Raw genomic sequence first — 21,952 nt, 5'->3', positions numbered from 1 at the left:
GACAATGAAACAACTGTACCACAAGTCTCCCAAATTTCACAATTTCCAATGTGCAGAATTCGTGATTTAATCAAACAGGTTTCCGCTCACCTTTATCTGTCGGTTCACCGGGGAGATTGCAGTCCAATTGAATCCCTGTCCACTCCTCTGTCTTTTTATCTCATGCCCTTCCAGGATCATGTACGGGGTCACCATTTGAGGGAACCTGAATTTTATAATCACCTATTACTTTTGAGGTTCCATGCGTGTTCTTTTTGTGAAATAAGTACAATTATAACAACGTGTTAAAAGTCAACCAATTTATTCCTGACAGAGGAGTATATACATTTTACAGAGCCCTGGGTCAGCAGCTACGCTTATCCTAGCCTCAGCAGAGACAGCGCAGACTGAACAAAGCTATCTGTTCTTGCCCCCGACTTATATAATGTTTGAAAGAGGAAGTATGGAATCGCTGTCGTCTGATTGGTCCATGGTCCCATCTGACGTCCTCATTGTTCTGCAGAATGATGGCCATTTGCCACTGGCTCCAGACGCCGTCTCCACAGTCTTGCATCTCATGTTTACAGCGACCCCCCCCCCCCCCCCCCCCGCAGCCATTGTCTTCTCCGACATCTGTTCCCTGCCAGATCAACATGCACCCTGCTGGGAGCTTTCCTGCATCACACTCCCACACCTTTATCTGATTTCCATTTTATGCTATACTGCAATAAACACCATTGTTTACCCCCAGACCAGTTACACCATTAAACCCTATATATCCTTTAACAACTGTAAGCACCTGTATGTTAGTATAAACTGTTTTGTTAGTGACCCCAGCACAAGTAATTGAAGCCTATAGTGTGTCTATTGAACTTAGCACATGCATGTTAGTCAACTGGTGTATGGAGTTGCTGAGCCGACACATCGAGGAATGGTGAGCCCCCCCCCCCTGCCGAGTCAGCGAGCCCGTCCAGCAGGGGACCCAAACGGGGACGCCACCGGCCCCCCATGACGCAGGGTGTTCCTGAGCCCCACTTAAGCGTCCCGACCAGTCCCAAAGGGAGGGGCACAGGCACCCATCCAGCGAGCCGCCATTGCCCCCACCACCCACGGAGAGCATGGGAGCGTGTGTTCCTGAGCCTGACTTAAGCGTCCCGACCAGTCCCAAAGGGAGGGGCACAGGCACCCATCCAGCGAGCCGCCATTGCCCCCACCACCCACAGAGAGCATGGGAGCCCCAGCCAATTTGCTTTTAAAACAATATATAATTATTTTTTTCACCTTTTATGGCTGTCATATTTTTACAAACACATACAGAATTTTTCCATTCGACCTCAAACTTTGGGTGTCTCATCTACATATTTAAGATGAAAAGTTATTAAAAACCTTTCATATCGGCTCACGCTGTTTCTGCGGTAACATGCTGTTCGCCACGCTGTTGTGTTATCCCGCATCTAATTGTGAAGTGGAATGAAAATATGATTTTATGCGACTATAATCTGAAAAGTGTGGTTTGGATTTCTATTCAATGGATCCGCAATTTGGCAGTACCCCAACGTGGCCAGGGGGTGTGAGGGCCCTTAATAGTTGCTTGCAGCTCTATTTGTTATTATTATTAGTAGTAGTAGTCGTAGTAGTAAGTTTTTATGCACTTCGTTTTTTCAACTTGTTTATTTGTATTGTTTCCACTAAATCTTAACTTGTTCTTTCACTCATTTGGCTTGCCTGATATTAATTATAAATATAAACAGGAATAAACATCAAAGTCACAACACACTTGACTTTAACAAACTATGTCTTCATTTTCTTGTTCTGCAGACATACGTAAAAAATATCTTCATCCTGAAGGGCTGGAGCCAGAGTACCCTCCCATTAAAGATGTGGACCAGCCAGAACACCCACAGGAGGAAGAACCCACTCATATTAAAGCAGAGGAGGGGTCAGAGCATCCTCACATCAAAGAGGAGGAAGAAGATCACCCTCACATCAAAGAGGAAAAGAAGGAGGAGAATATCACAAAGTTTCCGTCGACTGGTGTCCCTTTGAAAATTGAAGATGAGAACAGATTGGCTGAGCCTCCAAGCAGCAGCTCAAGTCAACCGATGACAACAGAAGGTGTTGGAGACCTCTGTGGAGGATCACAAGCAGACAGCCTCTTAGCTCCACTATCAGATAGTGACGACACGTCACACTCTCGTCACACTGATGAAGAGTCTGAACGTGATATGACATGTCACACTGACAACCAATGCTGGAAATGTTCTCAGTGTGGGAAGACCTTTGTCTACAAGTCTCTCTTGAAAAAGCATATCATGATACACACTGGAGAGAAACCTTTTATATGCTCAGATTGCGGTCAAAGATTCTCTCGAAAGGGAACCTTAACAGTACACACAAGAACCCACTCTGGTGAGAAACCTTTTGCCTGCTCAGTTTGCGGACAAAGATTCTCTCATAGAAGTCATTTGACAGCACATGCAAGAACACACACTGGTGAGAAACCTTTTGCCTGCTCAGTTTGTGGTCAAAGATTCTCTGATAAGGGGAACTTGACAAGGCATACAAGAACCCACACTGGAGAAAAACCTTTTGCCTGCTCAGTTTGTGGTCAAAAAGTCTCTGATAAGGGAAGTTTACGAAAACACATAAGTACACACACAGGTGACAAGCCTTTTGCTTGTTCAGTTTGTGGTCAAAGATTCTCTCAGAAGGGAACTTTAAAAATACACACAAGAACACACACTGGAGAGAAACCTTTTGCCTGTTCAGTTTGCAGTCAAAGATTCTCACAAAAGGGAACCTTAACAATACACACAAGAACCCACACTGGAGAGAAACCTTTTGCCTGTTCTGTTTGCGATCAAAGATTTACTCATAGAAGTCATTTGACAACACACAAAAGGACACACACTGGTGAGAAACCTTTTACCTGCTTAGTTTGTGGTCAACGATTCTCTCGAAGGGGACATTTGGCAGCACACACAAGAACACACACTGGGGAGAAACCATTTTACTGCTCAGTGTGTGGTCAACAATTCTCTTATAAGTATCAGTCTAAGAATCACAAGTGTGCTGGTGACTATAGCTGTGGACTATGAAATACAGAGCCTTGATTGCAACACGGACAGAGCGTCCAAGCAGCTCAAGTCAACACATGACAATAGAAGATGTTGGACACCACTGTGGAGGATCACAAGCAGACGGCCTCTTAGCTCTACTATCAGATAGGGACAACACGTCATCCCACTCTTGTCACACTGATGATGAAGTGTCTGACGTTGATATGGCATTGACAACCAATGCTGGAAATTGTTCTCAGTGTGAGAAAACCTTTGACTACAAGTCTCTTGAAGTGATGATACACTGGAGAGAAACCTTTTATCTGCTCAGATTCCGGTCAGAGATTCTCGAAAGGGAACCTTATCAGTACACACAAGAACACACACTGATGAGAAACCTTTTACCTGCTTAGTTTGCAGTCAAAGATCTCGCCGTTGTGAACGAGACAACCAGCGCTTCAACAAAAAATAACCCGTTTTGACAATATATTATTAGAAGTGCATTTATAACTGTGTTTATATTAAAAAATCATAATGCAGTCTTTCTGGATATCACTTTACATAATTAGGCTTCTTTTAGTAAAAAAATAAATAAAAATAAAAAAAGAGTCTTTCTAGACTACACCTAATTAAAAAAACAAATATAAACCAGCTCTCTGCTTTGCACACCCAGGCGTGACATCAGATATGAAGAGAGTTTGATAGGCCAGCAAGCTGTAGCAGTCCAGCTAAGCGATGTGCCTACGTGGCCGCCATGTTGGGCAGGTAGACGGGATCAATGTGGTGGATTTCCAGGTGTCTTTGTTCTTCTGGATGAACAGTGCTTCCATTGAGCAGGAGCGAATGAATACTTTGAGACACTGGCTTTTTGGGCTAGTTGGGTTTATTAAGATGCCTTACGTGTCATAACAGCTGTTTTCAGAGTCTGATTAGCATAAAACCCCTGGAGGTTCTCGGTCACAAGCTTAATGTCTCGGATCTGTGGGCATACTCTCAAAGACCTAGGCTAGATTGGTTCGCTGGGTGGGTTTGAATAACGACGCTCCTCCTCTTAACTATAGCTGTTGTCACTTCTGTTCACAAGGTGCCTCTATTGTCCATAAATCAACCGTATCTTTGGGTTCATGTGGCAAAAAGACAAGATTTAAGTTTAAGTAGATAGGAGCAAAAAAAAAAAAAAAAAAAACACTATACCATCGAATGTAATGACATTTAAAATGTCTTAGCTTGCTCAATTCGCAACTGATTTTCATGTTTACTTTTCAATCAGCACAGAACATCTGAAAAAAGAGACAAAAAAAAGTATTTAATAGATTACTCCTAGTTCTGTGTTGTGGTCATTGTACAGTCGGCTATGCAATGTGCAGGCATCCTTATTTTGTTTTTTTGCGCTGTCCACAAACATGGAATGCTCTGACACTTTACTCCCACTAGGTTTGTGTCATCAGGCAGCTCAAAGGGGGAATGTCGTATCTATCGATTGTTCATATGTCCATGGGTGGGGACTTTCTCTGTAAGCTTGAATGTACTGCACAACTTCAATTTTCTTTTCAATATAACACTGTCAAATAGTACAGAATATATAACAAACCTCAATATTTTCATCATTTGCTGACACAAACTCAAAATAATGACTAGAACTTCCATCCGTCCATCCATTTTCTACCGCTTATCCGGGTCGGGTCGCGGGGGCAGTAGCTTTAGCAGGGACGCCCAGACTTCCCTCTCCCCAGCCACTTCATCCAGCTCTTCCGGAGGGATCCCGAGGCGTTCCCAGGCCAGCCGAAGGACGTAGTCTCTCCAGCGTGTCCTGGGTCGTCCCCGGGGTCTCCTCCCGGTGGGACGTGCCCGGAACACCTCACCAGGGAGGCGTCCGGGAGGCATCCGAATCAGATGCCCCAGCCACCTCATCTGGCTCCTCTCAATGCGGAGGAGCAGCGGCTCTACACTGAGATCCTCCCGGATGACCGAGCTTCTCACCCTATCTCTAAGGGAGAGCCCGGACACCCTGCGGAGGAAACTCATTTCGGCCGCTTGTATCCGGGATCTCATTCTTTCGGTCACGACCCACAGCTCATGACCATAGGTGAGGGTAGGAACGAAGATCGACCGAAAAATTGAGAGCTTCGCCTTTCGGCTTAGCTCCTTCTTTACCACAACGGACCGATACAAAGTCCGCATCACTGCAGACGGTGCACCGATCCGTCTGTCGATCTCCCGTTCCATTCTTCCCTCACTCGTGAACAAGACCCCAAGATACTTGAACTCCTCCACTTGGGGCAGGATCTCATCCCCGACCTGGAGAGGGCATGCCACCCTTTTCCGACTGAGGACCATGGTCTCAGATTTGGAGGTGCTGATTCTCATCCCAGCCGCTTCACACTCGGCTGCGAACTGCTCCAGTGAGAGTTGGAGCTCACGGTTTGATGAAGCCAACAGAACCACATCATCAGCAAAAAGCAGAGATGCAATACTGAGGCCACCAAACCGGACCCCCTCTACGCCTTGGCTGCGCCTAGAAATTCTGTCCATAAAAGTTATGAACAGAATCGGCGACAAAGGGCAGCCTTGGCGGAGTCCAACCCTCACCGGGAACGAGTCCGACTTACTGCCGGATATGCGGACCAAACTCTGACTCCGGTCGTACAGGGACCGAACAGCCCGTATCAGGGTGTTCGGTACCCCATACTCCTGAAGCACCCTCCACAGGACTCCCCGAGGGACACGGTCGAACGCCTTCTCCAAGTCCACAAAACACATGTAGACTGGTTGGGCGAACTCCCATGCACCCTCGAGGACCCTGCCGAGGGTGTAGAGCTGGTCCACTGTTCCTCGGCCAGGACGAAAACCACACTGCTCCTCCTGAATCTGAGATTCGACTTCCCGACGGACCCTCCTCTCCAGCACCCCTCAATAGACCTTACCAGGGAGGCTGAGCAGTGTGATCCCCCTGTAGTTGGAACACACCCTCCGGTCCCCCTTCTTAAAAAGGGGGACCACCACCCCAGTCTGCCAATCCAGAGGCACTGTCCCCGATGTCCACGCGATGTTGCAGAGGCGTGTCAACCAGGACAGCCCCACAACATCCAGAGCCTTTAGGAACTCCGGGCGAATCTCATCCACCCCCGGGGCCCTGCCACCGAGGAGCTTTTTAACTACCTCGGTGACCTCAAACCCAGAGATAGGAGAGCCCGCCTCAGAGAACCCACACTCTGCTTCCTAATGGGAAGGCGTGGAATTGAGGAGGTCTTCGAAGTATTCTCCCCACCGACTCACAACGTCCCGAGTCGAGGTCAGCAGCGCCCCATCCCCACTATACACAGTGTTGGTGGTGCACTGCTTTCCTCTCCTGAGACGTCGGATGGTGGACCAGAATTTCCTCGAAGCCGTCCGGAAGTCTTTCTCCATGGCCTCACCGAACCCCTCCCATACCCGAGTTTTTGCTTCAGCGACCACCAGAGCTGCATTCCGCTTGGCCAGCCGGTACCCATCAGCTGCCTCAGGAGTCCCACAGGCCAAAAAGGCCCAATAGGACTCCTTCTTCAGCTTGACGGCATCCCTCACCATTGGTGTCCACCAACGGGTTCGGGGATTGCCGCCACGACAGGCACCGACCACATTACGGCCACAGCTCCGGTCGGCCGCCTCAGCAATGGAGGCGTGGAACATGGTCCACTCGGACTCGATGTCCCCAGCCTCCCCCGGAACATGAGCAAAGTTCTGTCGGAGGTGGGAGTTGAAACTCCTTCTGACAGGAGATTCTGCCAGACGTTCCCAGCAGACCCTCACAATACGCGTTTGGGCCTGCCACGTCGGACCGGCATCTTCCCCCACCATCGGAGCCAACTCACCACCAGGTGGTGATCAGTTGACAGCTCCGCCCCTCTCTTCACCCGAGTGTCCAAGACATGTGGCCGCAAGTCCGATGACACGACCACAAAGTCGATTATCGAACTGCGACCTAGGGTGTCCTGGTGCCAAGTGCACGTGTGGGCACCCTTATGCTTGAACATGGTGTTCGTTATGGACAATCCATGACGAGCACAGAAGTCCAATAACAGAACACCGCTCGGGTTCTGATCGAGGGGGCCGTTCCTCCCAATCACGCCCTTCCAGGTCTCACTGTCATTGCCCACGTGAGCATTGAAGTCCCCCAACAGAACAATGGAATCCCCAGCGGGAGCGCTCTCCAGCACCCCCTCCAAGGACTCCAAAAAGGGTGGGTACTCTGAACTGCTGTTTGGTGCATAAGCACAAACAACAGTCAGGACCCGTCCCCCCACCCGAAGGCGGAGGGAGGCTACCCTCTCGTCCACCGGGGTTAACCCCAACGTACAGGCGCCGAGCCGGGGGGCAATAAGTATACCCACACCTGCTCGGCGCCTCTCACCGTGGGCAACTCCAGAGTGGAAGAGAGTCCAACCCCTCTCGAGAGGACTGGTACCAGAGCCCAAGCTGTGTGTGGAGGCGAGTCCGACTATATCTAGTCGGAACTTCTCGACCTCACACACCAGCTCGGGCTCCTTCCCTGCCAGAGAGGTGACATGACTAGAACTTCTGCTTGAAAATGTGAACCTCTTTTCATTTCCTTCATTGTTGGCTGACTGCTTGGAATGGACAAGTGAGTTGTCCACGTGCTGAAAATGTGACTTAGCGCATATGTCATCGGCCTCGTCAAAGACTGTGATGAGTCTGCGTATCGACAGGAAGTGGAGCGGCTGGAGCTTTGGTGCGGCCAAGACAACCTGGAGCTGAAAGCGCTCAGTAGAGATGATCGTGGACTTCAGGAAGCATCCTACTCCAGAGCTGCCCTAACTGCCCTATGTCACCTGTCGAGACCTTCAAGTTCTTGGGTATTACAGTCTCTCAGGACCTGAAGTGGAAGTCAACTCCATTCTCAAAAAGGCCAAGCAGAGGATGCACTTCCTACTGTTTCTGAGCAAGCACGGCCTGCCACAGGAGCTGTTGAGGCAGTTCTATACAGCGGTCATTGAATCGGTTCTGTGTTCATCCATCAGTCAGGTTTAGTGCTTTCACAAAGAAGGACAAAATCAGACTGCAACGGGACAGTCAAGGCTGCAGAAAAAGATATCAGTACCCATCTACCCACCCTTGGGGACTAAGACAAGGTGTCAGGACTAAGATAAGGGCATGCAAAATCCTCTTTGACCCCCTACATCCTGGTCACCACCTCTTCCAGGTCCTTCCCTCAAGTAGGCACTATCGAACAATGCAAACTAAAACCAACAGACATTCCAACAGCTTCTTCCCTTTTGCCATTAACTTCTTAAACAGGTTATTTAGACTTTCATTGTAACAGCTTTCATTTGCACATCTGTCGGGACACTTCTACAGTACATTATTCGTACACTCACTGTTTTATCTATCACACTCACTCATCAATCACTATCTGCATACCGTTGTTCATTACTACTGCTCACTTACAGTGTGTTTGTGTCATTGTACCAGATCTTTGCACTATTAGTTACCTTAAATTGCTCTAAATTGCTTGAGGACTGCATCATTAGCACAATTGCCACTATATCAGCATCACCACACTAGTGGTACACTTTCATTGCTCAGTGACTTTATTTTTTTTTAATGTCCTAAATGTATACTTTGTCATAGAGTGTCTCCAACTACCGGAGACACATTCCTTGTATGTCTACATACTTGGCCAATAAAGCTGATTCTGATTTTGATGTGACATTACGTCACTCCTTCAGACGGTCGGGGGAAAGTGATGCCTCTCATAAGGCCTCATGGATCCGTTTGCAAATATTTCGCCTTTGTTTCATAATATATAGTTGTTCGCTGTGTGCTTTTGATCGAGGAATAGTTAAGAAGTGTTACGTCCACCCCCTTTCTTTTATTTGTTAGTTAGTATTAGTTAAAGGCTAAAAGTCTGTCTAAACTTATGAGATGCACTGTGAGTGAATGTGTCCTGTTGATTGACCTGCCCCATTTGATTCTCTTCTGTAACCTCGTGGCAATTGTCTGCAATTGTCTAAAGCTGAAGTAAAATTTGTCTTCAGCTATGTCTAAGTGAAAACTGCATAATTTATTCAATTAAGTAACATATGCTGATTTAAAAAAGGAACTTTAATTTGAAAAATAAATTAGAAATATTAATGTGATATACTGCTTGTTATATCAAAACACTCTCATGTTAGACTTGTAACGCATTACCGGAATCACTGAAAGTAAGACTGTGGCTGAATTAATTTCATATTTTTAACCTCCTCGCTCCCTGTTTACATGTTAGCACTGTCCATTTAACTGGCCTGTAGGCCAAGACCCTCCCCGGGGGGTGGGGCTTGTAGCACTAGTCCGACCCAGCTCACAGGGGGCATCACTGGTCCACTGCTGGAACAACTGAGCAGCTGGGGGACGTTGCGGGCGCTGAAACACTGAACCGGGCTGGAGTGACCAAGTGAGTGGTCAACGGCAGGGCAGATGCTTGACAATTCAGCACTCCCCATTCCCTACCAACAGCTCTATTGTTGGACCAACTAATGCCTACGCTTTCTATCTTTTCCAACGGATGCCATAACTGGTTATGAATTGTGAAGAAGCTGGCGGAGGTAACAAAGACAAGATGCAAACTGCCAGCCGGCCACCATCCAGGTTGGACAAGCTGGTACATCATCCCCTCACGGCCGTTCATTTCAGCAAGGCTCCTCTTGCCTGGCAAAGAATCTTCGACGGGAGATCAAAGAAACACTTCGTGTGGACTTAGTAACAGGGTCCACAGTCAGCAAGACGGTCCTTGTGGAGCCGACTGTCCCAGGGGAGGTGCGGCTGGAGGTTGCCCATCAATCAAAGCCAGCCAAGTACAGTGCTAACTTGACGTGCCAGTGCGCCAGCTTAGCAGTTTTTCCAGTTACACACTGTTGATTGGTCCATTTTTTCTTTGCGCTGCCATCCTACATTTGAGATTTGAGCAAGCTTTGGATACGCCTCTGCTGGAGTGAAGTTAAACAAAATAAAAAAGCGAAAAAGTTTCTTTTCTCATGTGTTTCTATTGTACAGTTCATACATCTCCGTACGGCTTATCCTCACTAGGGTAGCGGATGTGCTGGAGTCTATCCCAGCTGACTTTCGGTGAACTGCAAGGTACACCCTGAATGGGTCGCCAGCCAATCACAGGGCACATACAGACAAAGAACCATTTACATTCACACCTATGGACAATTTAGTCTTCAACCTACCAGACATGTTTTTTTGGAACGTGGGAGGAAACCGGAGTACTCTGAGAAAATGAAGGCATGTTGGGCCATATGTTTCTTTCTTCTTTGACTTGAGTTCGTTGTCACACTTCTGTGGGGCCAATTATGTATTACTCGTGCACTCACTGTAGTTGTCTCGCCATGCTGCACTATTTGCATATACTGGCCACTCATGCCAGAGTTGCATCTGCTCCATTTGCACACTGATTGAGGAGTATCTGTAACATTTGCACAACCAACATTGTCCCAGATTATCGCACTACTCGTCACTTTATACCGCATACGCTCCTTGAAGTCTCAGAGCCCTTTGCACAAAAGGTCATTGCACCGGACTATTGCAATATTAGCCATTCGAACTGCTCTAAGTGCTAGAAGACTGCATCTTTTTGCAAAATTGTTTTTTGTCAATGACTTTATGTCTCCAAAGTGTTCTGTAAATTGACTGTCTGTTGTACTAGAGCGGCTCCAACTACCGGAGACAAATTCCTTGTGTGTTTTGGACATACTTGGCAAATAACGATGATTCTGATTCTGATACTTCTGCTGGTGCTAAAGTCACTATTTTACACAGCTGGCTTGCCCGTTTTCAACATCTGATTTTCAGATTCTCCCGTCATAGAAGCAGATCAATCGCCTTTTGGTGAAATTCTCCATTTTGAGCTCAAAATAGGCCATTTATGTGACTCGTATAGATCCGAGGAGTTTTTCCGGGGTGGAGGGGGGTCGGGGTCACCGTCGCTGTCCTCAAAGGCTGTTTCATACTCCTTGAATGCTGGCAGCTAGCGATAACGGTAGTTTTACTCCGTTAGAATGATCAAAATGTCACTCGCTACTTTTATTGATCAATTATTGCTTATTTATCAGCTATTTCATGCGCAAGACTACAACTTCGACTTCCGCATTGGGCGGTGTTTGCGCCAATCTAATTTAGGCACTAGTGATGTTAAAGTCTAGTTCACCAATCAAACGACAAAAGAAAGTCACATGACCTCACACAAAGTGTTCTATTGGGCTTCCCGGGCATAGCTATTAATACTAAATAAGCCAGCACAGCTGATCGTCCTACCTAAACGGCCACCATTTTGGGAAGGTTGTCATTACCATGAAGGCAATGGCGCGTGTGCTGGATTTTTTTCGCCTGTGTTTCTGAGTCGGAGATCACCCGGGAGAACTCCGACGTCCGTCGGGCATGGGATGAATGAAGACTTCGAGACACTTGGCGTTTGGGCTAATTTGATTTATTGAACAAGCCTTAGTGTCATAACAGCTGCTTACATTGCCAGAACGACGAAAAAGCCCCTGAAAACCCCTGGATCTCAGTTTATCAAGGTTTAATTCTCTGGGCGTGGAATTAGCTCCTCCTTGAGGGCACCCGTGAGATGGCCGTTCCTCATGACCATATTTGGACTCGCACTCGCCGGTTGGTCTCTCTTCCTCTCGTCAATCTACCCCCTCCTTGGGGCACTTTGTTGTGATAATGAAACCAGTCCTTTGTGAAGATCTGGCCCCGGTTGTAAATACCAGACAGTTTTCTGTCAAGGACGAGCAAGAAACCCCAATATCCATATAACTGGTTAATGGATGTCCTTTGATGTAGAAGTACAAAGAAAAGATAGTTGGAGTGAATACAGGTCTCCCGCCATTTGTCCTGTGCAAAGGAACTCTGATTGTGTTACTATTAAAATATACTACATAAGCTCCCTTTAATGAGATCCCCAAACTCATTACAAAACCTAGAGTTAGCAAATGACACCTGGCAAAAACAACAAACCAGCATTAGCCCAAAAAGTTAACCTATTATCTACAATTTGAAAGAATCTACTTGGTCAAGAAAATCTACCATGCTCCAAGGCATCTATTTAAGGTTAACCATTTACTAGGAAAAACAATTATTCTCATAAGGCCGAATCACTCCCTGCGTCTCCTCCTCCTCGTCCTCCTCCTGTGTTCTCAAAAACATGTACTCCACACTTTCCCTTGTACATGATGCAAATGAGGCACAGTCTCATGACGTATGTACCATAAGTAGCAACTCAACTTGACCCCTCTATGCCACATCCTTCACTTCTGTGAATGAAAAGAGTTGCATTCGCTATGCTGTATTAATAGTCACTATACTGTATCAACTAAATATTGTAAGGATGTCTTTAGTTGACTGGTGTACCTCGCATAATTTTCTTAATTCGGTTTGCCCCAAACAGGAACTTCTATGTATATCTACTTACAAAAATGACAGCGTCCCTGTATATTCACAATTCCAACCATCCTGCAACTTACTTGTGTGCCATTCCTTAAAAACACAAGAAGTTGATTGCAAGAGGGAAGAAGCTGTTGGAATGTCTGGTAGTTCTAGTTTGCATTGATCGGTAGCGCCTACCTGAGGGAAGGAGCTGAAAGAGCTGGTGACCGAGATGTGGAGGGTCCGAGAGGATTTTGCACGCTCTTGTCTTAGTCTTAGTTGCACGCTCTTGTCTCAGTCCTCAAGGGTGGGTAGGGGGGTACTGCCAACCCTTTCAGCAGTTTTGATTGTCCGTTGCAGTCGGAGTTTGTCCTTTTTTGTAGCAGCACCAAACCAGACTGTGATGGAAGAACACAGGACTGATTCTATGACCGCTGTGTAGAACTGCCTCAGCAACTCCTGTGGCAGGACGTGCATTCTCAGAAGCCGCAGGAAGTACATCCTCTGCTGGGCCTTTTTGAGGACGGAGTTGATGTTGGTCGCCCACTTCAGGTCCTGAGAGACTGTAATTCCCAGGAACTTGAAGGTCTCGACGGTTGACACAGGGCAACTGGACAACGTGAGGGGCAGCTGTGGCGAAGGATGCCTCCTGAAGTCCACGATCATCTCTACAGTCTTGAACGTGTTCAGCTCCAGCTTGTGTCGGCCGCACCACAACTCCAGCCGCTCCGCTTCCTGTCGATATGCAGACTCGTCACCGTCCTTGATGAGACCGATGACAGTGGTGTCATCTCCAAACTTCAGGAGTTTGACAGCCGGGTGCGGTGAGGTGCAGTCGTTCGTTTAGAGAGAGAAGAGCAGCGGAGAGAGGACACAACCTTGGGGCGCCCCAGTGCTGATGCTGCGTGTGGATGAGATGGCCTCCCCCAGCCTCACCTGCTGTGTCCTGCCCGTCAGAAAGCTGTAAATCCACTGGCAGAAGGCAGGTGAGATGCTGAGCTGGAGAAGCTTGGATGAAAGGAGTTCAGGGATGATGGTGTTAAACGCTGAGCTGAAGTCCACGAACAGGATCCTCGCGTAGGTCCCTGCACTGTCGAGGTGTTGACTGCATCAGCCGCAGATCTGTTCGCTTGGTAGGAAAACTGCAGGGGGTCCAGTAGGGGACCTGTGACGCTCTTGAGGTGGTTCAGCACGAGACGTTCAAAGGACTTCATAACCACAGATGTCAAGGCGACAGGCCTCTAGTCAATCACTTTGCATAAGTCGAAAACATATGCATCGTTTGTTCCTTTCTTGTGATTAATTGTAATTTGGAATGGTATTCCACATTTGCTTGGTACCCTTTCTCCTGCCACATGAATTGTTGGTCTACTAAATTCCCCCTGTTTGCCAAATGCAACTTGTGGCAATAAATGCAACACTAATGAAACAATCAAAGTGGTTTGGCAACATGACATTGTGACCTGTGGAACCAGATAGTCCCTTTTCCTTCAAGCGACGATCCTCCCAAGCTGAGAACAATAGCACACTAGCCAACGACTTGAATACCTTCTACTGCAGATTTGAAAAGGACACTTTCACACCGCACACCCACCCAGCCGCACAACACCGACCACTATCACACAGGATGTGAGACGCATCTTCAAACAACAAAAGATTAACAAAGCGGCAGGCCCAGACAATGTGTCCCCATCCTGCCTCAAAGTCTGTGCGGACCAGCTCGCTCCAGTCTTCACTCAGATCTTCAATAGATCTCTGGAACTGTGCAAAGTACCATCCTTTTTCAAACGCTCCACGATCATTCCAATCCACAAGAAACCTGCAATCTCGGGTCTAAGATGATCGTGGACTTCAGGAGGCATCCTTCGCCAAAGCTGCCCCTCTGTTCAGCTGCCTGGTGTCAACCGTCAAGACCTTCAAGTTCCTGGAAATTACAGTTTCTCACGACCTGAAGTGGGCGACCAACATCAACTCCGTCCTCAAAAAGGCCCAGCAGAGGATGTACTTCCTGCGGCTTCTGAGAAAGCACGGCCTGCCACAGGAGCTCCTGAGACAGTTCTACACAGCTGTGATTGAATCAGTCCTGTGTTCTTCCATCACAGTCTGGTTTGATGCTGCTACAAAAAAGGACAAACTCCGACTGCAACAATCAAAACTGCTGAAAGGATTGTCGGTACACACCCTTGAGGACTTGCACGCTGCCAGAACTAAGACAAGAGCGTGCAAAATCCTCTCGGACCCCCCACATCCCGGTCACCAGCTCTTCCAGCTCCTTCACTCAGGTAGGCGCTACCGATCAATGCAAACTAGAACTAGCAGACATTCTAACAGCTTCTTCCCTCTTGCAATCAACTTCTTAAACACCCAACCTACAATTCCATTGCAACATGATGGCAATTTTTTTGTCTTTTTGTCTTGAGTTTGTTGTCACATTTCTGTTGGGCCAATTATATATTAACCGTGCACTCACTGTAGTAGTCTCGCCACGCTGCACTATTTGCATATCTGTTGTTGACCAATACTGGCCACTCATGCCAGAGTAGCATCTGCTCCATTTGCACACTGACTGAGGAGTGTCTGCAACATTTGCACAATCAACATTGTCCCAGACTATCGTACGACTCGCCTGAAGTCTCGGCACCCTTTGCACAATGGTCGTTGCACCGGTCTACTGCAATATTAGTCATTTGAACTGCTCTAAGTGCTCGAGGACACTGCATCTTTTTGCACAATTGTCAAAAAAATAAATTAAAAAATGTACTGGCATTACCAGATAACTAGCAACCCTTTATTGCTTAGTTTATATATAGTTTATTTTTTAAACTGCTAATAATAATAAAAGAAAATCACTCACCCATCAATGATGTGTGTCGTAGGTGTCAAGAACACTTGCTGTAAGACTTCATACTTTACCATTTTTAACTGTCATACAAGTGTATAAATAAGTTAAACCACTTTGGTAAAACAACAACTTAGACTGAGGGTTGGACCTTATTGTAAAACTTTGAGAGGCATACTCTTCCAGAATATTTTGATGGAGCTCTAAATTGTACCACTTGAATAGCAATCAACTCCAACCATTGCAATCATAATTCCAATTAAGTTGGGACGTTGTGTTAAACATAAATAATAACAGAATACAATGATTTGCAAATCATGTTCGACCTATATTTAATTGAATACACTACAAAGACAAGATATTTAATGTTCAAACTGATAAACGTTATTGTTTTTAGCAAATAATCATTAACTTCAAATTTTATGGCTGCAACACCTTCCAAAAAAGCTGGGACAGGGTCATGTTTAACACTGTATTACATCACTTTTTCTTTTAACAACATTCAATAAACATTTGGGAACTGAGGACACTAATTGTTGAAGCTTTGTAGGTGGAATTCTTTCCCATTCTTGCTTGATGTACAGCTTCAGCTGTTCAACAGTCCAGGGTCTACGTTGTCGTATTTTACGCTTCATAATGCACCACACATTTTCAATGGGAGAGAGGTCTGGACTGCAGGCAGGCCAGTCTAGTACCTGCAATATTTTACTACGAAGCCACGCTGTTGTAACACGTGCAGAATGTGGTTTGGCATTGTCTTGCTGAAATAAGCAGGGCGTCCATGAACAAGACGTTGCTTGGATGGCAGCGTATGTTTCTCCAAAACCTGAATGTACCTTTCAGTATTAATGGTGCCTTCACAGATGTGTAAGTTACCCATGCCATTGGCACTAAGCACCAACAATGCACAGATGCTGGCTTTTGAACTTTGCGTACATAACAGTCCGGATGTTCTTTTCCTCTTTGGCCCTGAGGACGCGACATCCACAATTTCCAAAAACAATTTGAAATGTGGACTTTTCCACTTTGCATCAGTCCATCTTAGATGAGCTTGGGCCCAGAGAAGCCGGCGGCGTTTCTGGGTGTTGTTGATAAATGGCTTATGCTTTGCATAATAGAGTTTCAGGTTGCACTTACGGATGTTGCGCCGAACTGTATTTAGTGACATTGGTTTTCTGAAGTGTTCCTGATCCCATGTGGTGATATCCTTTACACATTGATGTCGGTTTTTGATGCAGTGCCACCTGGGGGATTGAAGGTCATGGGCATTCAATGTTGGTTTTCGGCCTTGCCGCTTACATGCAGTGATTTCTCCAGATTCTCTGAAGCTTTTGAGGATATTATGGACCGGAGATGATGAAATCCCTAAATTCCTTGCAATTGTACGTTGAGGAACATTGTCCTTAAACTGTTGGACTATTTCCTCACGCACTTGTTCACGAAGAGGTGAACCTCGCCCCATCTTTGCTTGTGAATGACTGAGCAATTCAGGGAAGCTCCTTTTACACCCAATCATGGCATCCACCTGTTCCTAATTAGCCTGTTGACCTGTGGGATGTTGCAAACAGGTGTTTGATGAGCATTCCTCAACTTTCTCAGTCTTTTTTGCCAACTGTCCCAGCTTTTTTGGAACGTGTTGCAGCCATAAAATTCTAAGTTAATGATTATTTGCTAAAAACAATTATGTTTATCAGTTTGAACATTAAATATCTTGTCTTTGTAGTGTATTCAATTAAATATCGGTTGAACATGATTTGCAAATCATTGTATTCTGTTTTTATTTATGCTTAACACAATGTCCCAACTTCATTGGAATTGGGGTTGTCGTACTGGAATTGAAATTGAAATCTGGTTTTGACCGTATTATGAACTTTGTTTCATCATGCTCAGAGGAGTGAGCAGATGTTTTCTCTAGCTAAGAAAACAATTCATATGGTCAGATAGGACCACTGTCCTCTGCTTGAATTGGAATGAAAGAAGTCGGTTAATGTGTCACGTGGTCATATTAAAGCCAAGGTTACGTATGGGCTGACTTACTAACATACCATTATTCAAGGTTTTAATGTTTTTGACTTTGTTTCCCACCTCAACTTTTCAAATCAGTATTTTACAATGGACAGTTGGTAATTGCAATAAGATGACTTCCGTGTTTCTTACAAATCCTGAGTTTTAACGATAGATCTATTACGCTGATGACATTTTATAATTTTGCAACTATAACATTTCAAAATCAGTGTTGTTATTATTAATAATATTACGCATACGCTGACTGACTAACATCTATTACTCAACGTTTTTTTTCACCTCAACGTTAAAAAAAACAGTATTTTCTCTCTGCTTATAAAGAAGGGATTAATCCATCTCATCACTGAAAACCTAACTAGCCATTAAACATATTGGTTCCCTCACTAAAATCAACTTTTGTGTATTATTTTTAATGCAACATTCTCATTGCCATCAAACTATAAAATATTACAACAATACCCAGACAAATAGGGAGTGCTCCGGTCCAACCTCTCCTGCACACAGACATCCAACTAATTAGAACAATTGAACAACAGATTGCTTGTTGTGTGTTTTTATGTTTGACATGAAGTACAGATACCTTGTCTACATCACAGTTGTTTTTTGAATAGAACCTTGAGTTTTGTATATGAATACGGGTGGAGTCATAATTATAATGATTATTAACTGAAAGTGGCGGCACAGTGGACGACTGGTTAGAGCGTCAGCCTCACAGTTCTGAGGACCCGGGTTCAATCCCTGGCCCCACCTGTGTGGAGTTTGCATGTTCTCCCCGTGCCTGCGTGGGTTTTCTCCGGGCACTCCGGTTTCCTCCCACATCCCAAAAAACATGCATTAATTAAAGACTCTAAATTGCCCGTAGGTGTGGCTGTGAGTGCGAATGGTTGTTTGTTTGTATGTGCCCTGCGATTGGCTGGCAACCAGTTCAGGGTGTACCCCGCCTCCTGCCCGAGCTGGGATAGGCTCCAGCACGCCCGCGACCCGAGTGAGGAGAAGCGGCTCAGAAAATTGATTATTAGTTATAGTTATTCACCCGTTACTCAGTACACGAGTAGTTGTTTTTTCACAGAATACTTAACTTCTCAAGTATTTATTTGGAGGACGACCTTTTACTGAGTCATATTATTCTAAGTATCAGCTCATACTCCTAGATGAGTACATTTGGTCGCATTCCAGAAATGACAAGAAAACGGACTACAAGGAGCAAAGTGTGATCACTTGCAGTTAAAAATCCTAGGTAGGAAGCCCCTCCTAAACAACCCTTAAATCCATCATTGCAGTTATTAAGTTGTAGGGTTTTAATGTATGGCTTGAGTTGAATTTATTATTCTTGGTTTATTTAGTATTGGTGTCCAATTGAAAGTTGAGGAAAGACCAGCTGATGAAGATGCACATGTACGCACATGTAAAATCATTCCACATGTACGTGGAATGATTTTAGGTTTTATTTGTAACACTGAGGCAATGTACTTGGCAATGGTGGAAATGCTCCGACATGCCCGTGACCCGACACAAGATATGTAGCAAAATCATACCCTTAAGAGAACAATCCTCATTCAGTTTTGTCATGGTCAGAGGGGCATTCATTTTTATCATGGATTTATTGTTGTAGTTTGCACTGAATCATACTGACGATGGAGAAATTGGACAGGTTCATTTTATGTTTTGGTGGATCACTATACTTTCAGTTAATCATAATTATTATTATGACTCCACCCATATTCATGTACAAAACTCGAGCTTCTATACATTAAACAACCGTGATGGAGATGAGGTATCTGTACTTCATGTCAAACATAAAAACAACAAGCAAACTGTTGCTGAATTGTTCTAATAAGTTGGATGTCTATGTGCGGGAGAGGTTTGACTGGTGGCGGATTGAGCACTCCCTATTTGTCTGGGTATTGTTGTAATATTTTATAGTTTGATGGCAATGAGAATGTTGCATTAAAAATAATACACAAAATTTGATTTTAGTGTTTAATGGCTAGTTAGGTTTTCAGTGATGAGATGGATCAATCGCTTCTTTATAAGCAGAGAGAAAATACTGTTTTTTGAAAGTTGAGGTGAAAAATTTTTTTTTAGTAATACATGTAAGTCAGTCAGCGTATGCGTAATATTATTAATAATAAAAACACTGATTTTGAAATGTTAGAGTTGAAAAATTAGAAAATGTCTTCGGCATAATAGATCTATCGTTAAAACTCAGGATTTGTAAGAAACACGGAAGTCATGTTATTGCAATTACCAACTGTCCATTGTAAAATACTGATTTTAAAAGTAGAGGTGGAAAACAGAGTCAAAAACCCTAAAACCTTGAATAATGGTATGCTAGTAAGTCAGCCCATACGTAACCTTGCCTTTAATTTAACCATGTGAGACATTAACCAATTCAAACAGAGGACAGTGGTCCTATCTGATCATCTGAATTGTTTTCTTCGCTAGAGAAAACATCTGCTCACTCCTCTGAGCATGCTGAAATAAAGCTCCTTATATGGTCAAAACCGGATTTCAATTTCAATTCCAGTACTGTGAATGAAATGGTTGGAGTTGATTGCTCTTTATGTGGTACAATTTAGAGTTCCATCAAAATATTTTGGAAGAGTATGTGTCACGTGTGGAGAGGAGCTGGACCCAAGAGCAGGCGGAGGCAGATAGATTATGATGAACAGTTTATTGAGGAAAGGTAATGGATGTGGTCCTGGGTGCGTTGGCAGGCGGTGGCGTCTACTTGGAATACTGGGAGTTGGAAACCGTAGCAAGCCATGTACGGGGACATACCGGTAGAGGAGCTGGTGAGGGAGTTGTGAGCATATTTGATCCATGGGAGGAAGGAACTCCATGAGGAGGGGTTGCGTGCGGCCACACAGCGGAGAGCCAATTCCAGGGATTGGTTAGCCCGCTCCGTCTGGCCGTTTGTCTGCGGATGATACCCTGAGGATAAATTGGCTATAATATCGTTGGGTAACCCATTGGAATTTAAACACTTGTAAAACAAGGAGGTTAGCAGTTTCCCGGGCGGACGGAAGTTTTGAGAGGGGCATATAGTGGATACATTTGGAAAAGTAAAATAATGGTGTTATCTTCTGAGGGGGGCAGGCTGTAAAGTTCACAGCGATGTGAGACCAAGGGCGGCTTGGAATCGTCAAGGGGCGCAGCAGGCCACCTGGGGGCCGGTGTGAAGACTGGCATCACCTAGTACAGGTGATGCCAGGGTGACAAGTGAGTATTTAGTTGTGGGCCCACTGTAGGACTTCAGAACGTGCATAATCCGGTACAAACAGGCGGTCACGAGGCCCAGTCTTGGGATCAGGTTGGTTCTTTTGAGCCTCCTTGAGCACCTGCTCGATCTCCCACGTGGCAGCTCCAACGAAACAGGAGGACGGAAGAATGGGTTCGGATTCTGCTGAGCTGGAGGGTGGTGAGTGAATACGGGATAGGGGATCTGCCTTGGTGTTACGAGAACCGAGACGGAAGGAGTGACTGAAATTGAATCTGCTGAGGAATAGTGCCCAACAAGCTTGTCGGGCGTTGAGACGTTTAGTGGAACGGAGGTAAGCAAGGTTTTTGTGGTCAGTCCAAATCAGAAACGGTTGTTCAGTCCCCTCCAGCCAGTGTCTCCATTCCTCCAGGGCCCATATTATGGCCAGCAGCTCTTGGTTGCCGACGTCATAATTTCTCTCCGCTGGGGATAGGCGACGGGGAAAAAAAGCACATGGGTGAAGTTTCTGGGTCGTGGGGTCTCGCTGGGAGAGGACAGCTTCAGCTCTGGAGTCCGAGGCGTCAACCTCCACCATGAATTGGAGGGAGGGGTCAGGGTGGCGCAGAATGGGAGCATTGGTGAACAGTGATTTTAGTTTACTGAATCCTTGGGAGGCTGCCGGAATCCACTGAAAGGGGGAGCTGGTGGATGTGAGACCGGTGAGGGGGATAGCGACTTTGGTGTAGTTGCGGATAAATCAACAGTAGAAGTTGGAAAATCCGAGGAAGCTTTGCAGTTCTTTCCGGGTTGTGGGGATGGGCCAGTCGGTGATGGGTTGGATCTTGGCGGGGTCCAGTTGTAATTGTTCTTTTGCAATGATGTAGCCGAGGCAATGTACTGAGGAGAGGTGGAATTCGCAATTTTTGTGGTTTGATGTATAGACGGTTCTCGAGGAGGCGCTGGAGGACTTGGCGTACATGGATGCGGTGTTCTTCAGGGGAGCAGGAGAAAATGTGGATGTTATCGAGGTACACAAACACGAAATGGTTTAACATGTCACGGAGGATGTCATTTATGAATGTTTGGAAAACTGCAGGGCCGTTAGTTAAACCGATTGGCATGATCAGATACTCAAAGTGTCCTCCATTCGTCCCCCTCTCGGATACGGATGAGGTGGTAGGGGTTACGAGGTCCAATTTGGTGAAAAGCTGGGCTTCGCAGAGGGGTACAAAGGACGGGTCGATCAGGGGTAGCGGTGACATGTTTTTTTATAGTTATGTCGTTGATTCCTTGGAAGTCGATGCATGGGGGGAGAGTGGTGTCTTTTTTCTCCACGATGAAAAGTCCAGCCCCGATCGGAGACGAGGAGGGGCGTATGAGTCCAGCAGCCAGGGAGTCGCGGATATAATCCTCCATAGCCTTCTTCTCGGGACAGGAGAG

General features: G+C 45.8%; 1 protein-coding gene across 1 annotated transcript in view; it reads left to right on the top strand.

Annotated features, from left to right (window-relative positions):
* The window catches only part of LOC133416135 (zinc finger protein OZF-like), an 18,192-nt gene extending 13,355 nt beyond the window's left edge, over window positions 1–4,837 (top strand). Inside the window, exon 2 of the mRNA XM_061702811.1 lies at window positions 1,798–4,837. Within this exon, the coding sequence (XP_061558795.1) occupies window positions 1,798–3,077 (1,280 nt within the window). The 3' untranslated portion in view covers window positions 3,078–4,837. The remainder of the gene's footprint in view (window positions 1–1,797) is intronic.
* The last annotated feature ends 17,115 nt before the right edge of the window (window positions 4,838–21,952 follow it).

Source organism: Phycodurus eques, chromosome 17 (genome assembly GCF_024500275.1).
Source record: "Phycodurus eques isolate BA_2022a chromosome 17, UOR_Pequ_1.1, whole genome shotgun sequence".
In the NCBI taxonomy this organism is placed as follows: domain Eukaryota; kingdom Metazoa; phylum Chordata; class Actinopteri; order Syngnathiformes; family Syngnathidae; genus Phycodurus; species Phycodurus eques.
Note: the sequence above shows the minus strand (reverse complement) of the source record. Positions and strands in the feature narration are given on the sequence as shown.